This window comes from Asparagus officinalis, chromosome 7 (genome assembly GCF_001876935.1).
Source record: "Asparagus officinalis chromosome 7, Aspof.V1, whole genome shotgun sequence".
In the NCBI taxonomy this organism is placed as follows: Eukaryota; Viridiplantae; Streptophyta; class Magnoliopsida; order Asparagales; family Asparagaceae; genus Asparagus; species Asparagus officinalis.
In genome coordinates this window covers 96,814,351-96,821,287 of record NC_033800.1, presented here as the reverse complement: position 1 = coordinate 96,821,287, position 6,937 = coordinate 96,814,351, and the positions used below count along the sequence as shown (strand labels likewise).

At 42.8% G+C, this 6,937-nt stretch overlaps 1 protein-coding gene across 1 annotated transcript in view; it reads right to left on the bottom strand.

Moving 5' to 3' along the window:
• LOC109847537 (flowering locus K homology domain-like) overlaps positions 3,949-6,937 on the bottom strand; it is a 19,645-nt gene continuing 16,656 nt past the window's right edge. Inside the window, exon 8 of the mRNA XM_020416768.1 lies at positions 3,949-4,194. Within this exon, the coding sequence (XP_020272357.1) occupies positions 3,949-4,194 (246 nt within the window). The remainder of the gene's footprint in view (positions 4,195-6,937) is intronic.

Sequence of the window (6,937 nt, the reverse complement as noted above, 5' to 3'; positions counted from 1 at the left end):
CAAGCTTGTGATCTTCAACGAAGCTCTATCTTGGTACACTCGCGGATGAAGCTTGAACTTGAATCTTTAACTTGAATTGCAAGGCTTCAACCACTATTCCCCCAACCTCCATTAGATATGATCATTATGGTGCAATCCATCCAACCTCCAACATATTGTTTGCCTAGAATAAATATAAAACACAAACACTAGACAAACAATATTAGATATAAATTATTTATAAATCATCATCAAAATAAGAAGGCCAACACCTTTGCTTGGTAGCAAGAAGGGTTGGGACAGACACCTCTGTATTATCTTCGAAAAACCTGGCTAAGAAGAGCCTTTCCAGATCTGCCCATTTTTGAATAGATCCAACAGGCAGTTTCATAAACCACTCGAAAGCAACGCCTTTAAGAGTGCCGATGAACAAACGAGTCAAGATAGAATCATTTACCACCACGTCTCTAGTCTGCGACTTGAAGTAGTAAATGTGTTGGTTTGGCGATCCTGTACCGTCGAAAGGCTGCAGAGTTGGGGCCTTAAATTTTGGTGGGTAGGGAGCTGTATCTCATTCAGTAGGATAAGACCGTACTACTCCTTCTCCTCACGAAGCTCACTTCTGTTGGCGATTGCATTGAGGCGGGCTTCTAGCTCATCCACTTTAGATGACTGAGGATGTAGCTCTCTTTCCATCTCCTTTTCGTTTTCAGAAGAGGATTCCGGATTGTGAGTTTCACGATCTGAATTCTCGTGCGCCTTCTGTTTTCCCTTTGGAATGGTCCTCTGGGAAGATTCAGGTTTTTGGCCTTTTTCTGCAAGGAGCTGGGCTAACATATCCTTCATCTGAAGAAGGGTCTCTTGCTGTGCTTGAAGCATGACCTGATGCTCGTCGACTCTCTTTGCTAAGTCGTCGGGGCCTCCAGTCATGTAAACGGGAGCCTCTCGTGTCACGACAGAGCTTGAGGATTGAGATTCGACGATTGCTGAACGTTCATCATCTGAAGTAATCCCCTTGGCTTACTTTTGATCATTAACCAAGCGGATAGCAAGTCGCCTCTTCCATGGGCCTTTTGTGACCCGTAACACGTCATGTTGATCCGAACGTGGGATTTTCAACTTGTCGAACAAGTTTGGCAGAGGCTAAGCCCGCTTCTTTAGAATAGGGGTTGTTTGATGAATCTTGGCCAAAGGAAAGGGCTTTTTTGGCATTTCAGCAGTAGTTGTGATCTCTTTGGAGATCTTGCGGGTGTTGTGCCTAGCCTTGGGGCTAAGCGATCCATAGGAGAGGGCTTCCTCATACTTGGCTTGATCAAACTCTACAATGAGAGTTTCGATGATCGTTCCAGCAAGATGAACATCGGATTGCGCCACCACTTCTTCGTCAGAGAAGCTTGTCCCCAACAAGTCGCCATGTTTTGTTTGGTGGAAAATTGATTAGTAAATAAAATGAAAGAAATTTGATTTGTATTCTTTTGATCTTAATTATAATTTAAATTCCCGATTACAAAAGAGAGGAGAATTGATCTGAATTCTCCCATTTGTTTAATTCTGGATTCTTCACAGTAGCGATGGAGTGCTTCCTTCGAATGCTCGCGTCGAATTTGCTCTCTGTTGACGATCCACACGTCTTATCTTGTTAGAACAATTAACTTGCGTTGCAAGTTTAATTAAGATCTCTTAACGAGTTTTGTAATTCAGAGCGAGTTGAAAACTTTATAAAAAGAGTTGTTGAAACTGAACAATCGGTTAATAACCAAGTAGGTTTTCTGTTGCTGAAAGATCCTCCAAGATTTGATCTTCTCACTGCCAATAACTCTCTCTAGCTGATCTTGTAGAAGATTTGGTCTTCAAAATCTAGCCGAAAACTCCAATCTCCAAGAGAATCCACCCTTGATCTCTAAGAATCCCCAGAAAATCCTACCTCTTCTTACTCGGTTGAGTAAGGCGGTTATTTATAGGGGGTAAGGGGTGTTACCAACCCCTAAATCCACTCCTAAGTGGGCAAAAATCCCTCAAAATGTGCGGTAAACGGTTTTGAGGTTGTTCAGTTTGTGTTTGAACAAGTCAAACGCCTAAATCAGTATTACAGGCTTTAACTCTGCGTCTTAGACTTGAGACGCAGAGTTGGGTGCTTGCTAAGAATTGAAAATGCAATGGCCGCTTGCGTTTTGGGTCTTAACTCTGCGCCTCAGACTTAGGACGCAGAGTTGGGTATCTGCGGATGATTGAAACACACAGGACGCTTGTGTTCTGGGTCTTAACTCTGTGTCTTAGACATGAGATGCAGAGTTGGGTATCTACTGAAGATGGGAAACGCACGGCCGGAAACGCACGGGCCGTTTTACATTTCGTTTGATTGAAGGTGGAAAACACACCGGTTGCCTGTGTTTCAAAAACTAACACGCACAGGTAAACTCTGCGTTTAGAAGGGGCTAGTGATCTGTAACCTCTTCTGTAAAATGTTACAAAAGACCATTGTTCAGTGATCTTTGCCTTGGCTATTTTGGGGTGTGAAAGTTGTTAGATTGTAACTCTCATAGTTGATTATGAAGACTATTGATTATAGCTTTTATCAGTTGTTGTGAAGGTCGTCAGATTATAACCTTCATCGATCTACGTGAAAGTCTTCAAAGTGTAGTCTTGTGGAAGCCGTCGAATTGTAACTTCCATCATCGGTGTTTGATAGGGATTAGCTATCTGTTGTGATTTTTAGATAACCTACACCTGTAGATTAAGAGAAAAACACATTATTAGTGATATATTTATTTAAATAAAATAGAAAATAAGGGTATAAAAGTGTAATAAAATGTGATAACCAGCTCGCTCCGGCCTGATCTTAACCTTTTTGGTTTTATCGGTACTGAGTTGAATTTCTTCCAACTCTTTGACGAGAGTAGTACATTCCTTTTTTTCATCCTCCTATAGATATAGATAAGCTTGGGACTTCTTGATTGGCAAGGTGGATGTAACAGCTTACAGGTCGTTGAAAGAAGTCCTTCCTAAGATGATGTAACAGCTTACAGGTGGCTGACCCTTCAGGGCCGTCGAGTGCCCTGAGAAACCTATGAGTGGACTCGCACATGGTGTAGCTCTGATTTATCAACCCCCATCTGATTGAAGGCGCCATGAATAGGATATCAGCAGAGCTTTCTGTGCCTATTAGGATTCTTTTGACTCGAAAGCTATTGATCTACACCGAGATGATGATGGGATCATCATGGGGTGTGTCCACGCCTTTCAAATCATCATTGTTGAAAGAGATAGGTTGATCTGTCTTGGGCTTCTTCTCACAAAGGTTCGGTTTCAATACTTGTCGGGCGTACTGTTTCCGAGCATTATTTGACATTCCTCCTGCTAGTGGCCTGTCACTAGTAGTGTTAATGGTGCCCTTATCTTTGGCTTCTACGAGATGATCATTCTATTTATTCGGGTGAGGTGACCTCGATCGAGACCTTCTCTTTTCCAATCTTCTTAGGGTTGGTTTTTCTCTATCTCTGGGGGAAGACTTCTTCAACAAACCTTTCTGAATGAGATTTTTCAATATCTTATTGTAGAATTCTGCAATCATTGGTATTGTTATTGTGGTCTCAATGATAAGGACAGTATTATCAAATATCCATTGACTAAGGGTTTGACTTCATACAAGGTGGAGGGTCAATGAGATGTCCTTCTTTCTTAATCAAATGTAGCATCTGTGAGAGAGGAGAGCTGACTAGGCAAGCGCTGGATTCCTCACTGTCTCCTTCCTTTTGGTCTGTTTTTATCAGTCCCACCAGGTCGGGACTCTGAATTGGGCTGGCTATCTTCAGCCTTCTTATTTTGAGAGGACCAGACCCCAGCAGCTTCTAATCATGCCACCTTCTTGTGAGTGCGGCTATCCTCGGCATCCATATGAGTTCGAGTTCTGGCCATGAGTTGGTCAAGTTAGTTACTTATATAGTTCATAATGAGAGAATCATACAGTTTCTAGCCCTCGAGACCCCCGATGATCACAACGATGGTGACCATGTTGTTAGGGTCCTCCACTTCCCTAACCTTGGCTTGGAATCTCTTAAAATACTCCCTCAAGTCTTTCTGGTCTCTGTCTAATTTGTAGCAGGAGAGGAGGGCATTGTATCTACCAGAAAATAATGTACAAACTTCTGCCTTAGTTTCTTGAAGCTGTGGATGGACTTCTTGTCCAATGAGTTCTGCTACATCTTCACGTTGCCACTGAGAGTGATGGGGGAAGGCTCAGCAAATGATTGGATTGCTCACTTGTTGCATGCACATTAAATCATAAAAAATTTATGCGTGTTCGTCGGTATCACCTTCACCCTTATATTTCTCAATGGATGGCATCTTAAACTTTAGGCAGAGAGTGTTCATAATCCAATTGGCAAGAGGAGTGTTTCCACCAATAACATTGGAGACCACGTGGAACGTTCGATCATATTCAAAAGCTAAATTGATCGTGGAGGGGTTGGCCCTTGTTATCGGGTTTGAGTCGTGTAGGTAAGTCTCAACAGCTTAGCGATGTCACTATGTGGCCTGAATAGGGCTAATGCTTGCCTCTCGCCAGTTGCCTCCATGTTATAATTGGACTGCAATGGTTCGGTAGAAAAATGATTCTATTGTTGATGTGTTAAGGGAGTAACTTTCGAGTAACTTTCCTAGCCCACTCTTCTTGGTCCTGCCGTCGGTGCTGCTCTTCGTGAGGAATAACAGCAGGTGATGAAGGAGGCTAGTGAGGAAGAATGCGGCTGATGAGTTTGTTTGTAAGTGAAACGAACTACTACTGAATAGACTGAGCTAGTTGTTTATTGAACTCATCTAATTGCGCTTGGGTGATATATAGCTGGAGTTGGAAACTTCTTTGGGGTTTGGAATTGAGGACCGGCCATGATCGGCAATTTTCTCAAAAGAAGAAGAAGAGGCCAATCTATTGATGCCAATCAGTAAATAAAGAGATTAATTATGGTTTTGGAGGAGTTTACGGTCTCTTTATCTCCTTTGATGGCTGACTATGATTGCAAACAAAGAATCATGCATACAATAGCACCGTCAGAGGATCAGAGTTGGGTTCTCTGATGGGCCCTCCGACGCTCAAGTCAATTACAAATTGAGTGGTCTAGAAATGCTAAATTTGGTTTGAGACTATTATATATCCCAGATTACTCGTACCTTCATGCAGAAGAAATCATTCCTAGTTATATCAATCTGTGGGGTACTATTTGGTAATTGGACACGGTCGGGGCCGAGTGTTGATCAGATGGTGCCTTGACGTGTCGGTCACAAAGCGAGCAAGTCATTCTCGCGTTTAATGCGACGGTGGCAGGGTAGGTAAAGTGCTGGCGTTGTCCGAGGAGTCATTATGACACCAACGGGGAAGTCATAGTGACCCTGACCATGCATGAAATGCGAGGGTGACCGGACTACGTACCTACGCACGGTGAAGCTGATCGGTCAATTCGACGTGCGGCTGAGAGATCGATCTGAAGACGCCTTCCGTCTCGGATCTGCATCTTTGTGAACAGGTCAGCTATGTGTGTACCCGGGTCGGGTTCTTTGATTTGGGGAAGGTAGGCCTGTTAAGTATGACACGTGGCTGCCTAAGAGGGGGTGCATTATACTTAGTAATTTTTAAGGTACAACAAAACCCATCGTAAATAATCAAGCATGTTATATCGTAAAAATCGATTAATATCAAATTGATCACGTACAAAAATTGAAACGCCTAGTATCGGTCCAAGAGAGCACTGATATCTCGCCACTGGTGAGAGCCAAGCACAGATGATCGTTTGAAACGGTTGGAATTGTTGACGAAAGAATGGAAGCAGTCAGCCGCACACTCCGTCGATAAAATGGCGATCAGCTCCTCCTCCATATATCTCGTGGATCTCATCGTGGTTTCGCCGATATATGTTGATGGAGTGGACGAACTTGATGTGGCCGTGGCATTTCTGAGGCTCGCAACTGAACGCTCCGTTGGTGCCGAATCCGTACTCAGTACAGTGCACTTCAATGTTGCAACAATTGATTAATCAAGAAACTAATTGAAGATGAAGATTTGACTAAGAGGCGATGGTTACTCATCATCATTTGATCTTGGTTGCTGTTGCAGCCCATCTCCCTTTGTTTCCTGATTGGGTATATTATTATCGGTGGGAGAGAGCGAGGGGTAGAGAATGGATGGCATGTTTTCTTGGGTCGTGGAGTGAAAATTTTAATAGGATAACCAAAAACTAGCCAGTGTGCAACAGGCTGCGCTACCACAAGCTGACGTGTGTACAGGTCAACCGTTTTCAACAGTCAAACAAGCTAATTGAATGGAACAGTTGCCACGTTTACTCTTTTTTTTTACTCAAGAGAGGGAACATTGCGCTCCCTCAAATTTTGCGTAATCAGATTAAACGCCCCGCGTTAGACATCCAAACACAACATCGCGAATACTGCTTGAAAAAAATATGCATAGAAATACTACTCTCGGAGATGGATAATTCCAACAGTATAACACCAACTAGAGAACCGGTGTACCGCCATCGCCAACATCACAGCTCTAAGAAGGCGCTGTATGCACCGTGCAAATTGTTCTAGGCTAGCAACATACCACTTTCTTGATGCTACACAATGAAACAGCTCTGTAGTTTATCTTACAAACAAGCAACTAATAGGTAATACCGCCCCCAAGTTAATAATAACATCGTAAACAAACAACACAGGCCCACCAAATAACTACAGTGATAATTATTGATAGCAAAACAACAGTAAATACTAGAAGCCAGCTAGTGTACAACATAAAAATTCAAAAATAAAAAAGTAGAACCTAAAAAATCATCTTAGAATGTTCTTCCTTCAACAAAAACATATTAGGGTCTCCCTCTTAATGATAGTCTCTATGTATCTCATCTTAGCCTAGTATCCGTAATTGGCTCCATAAGTAGAAGCATAGGCTCCGCCTGGGTGGGCGGGAGGG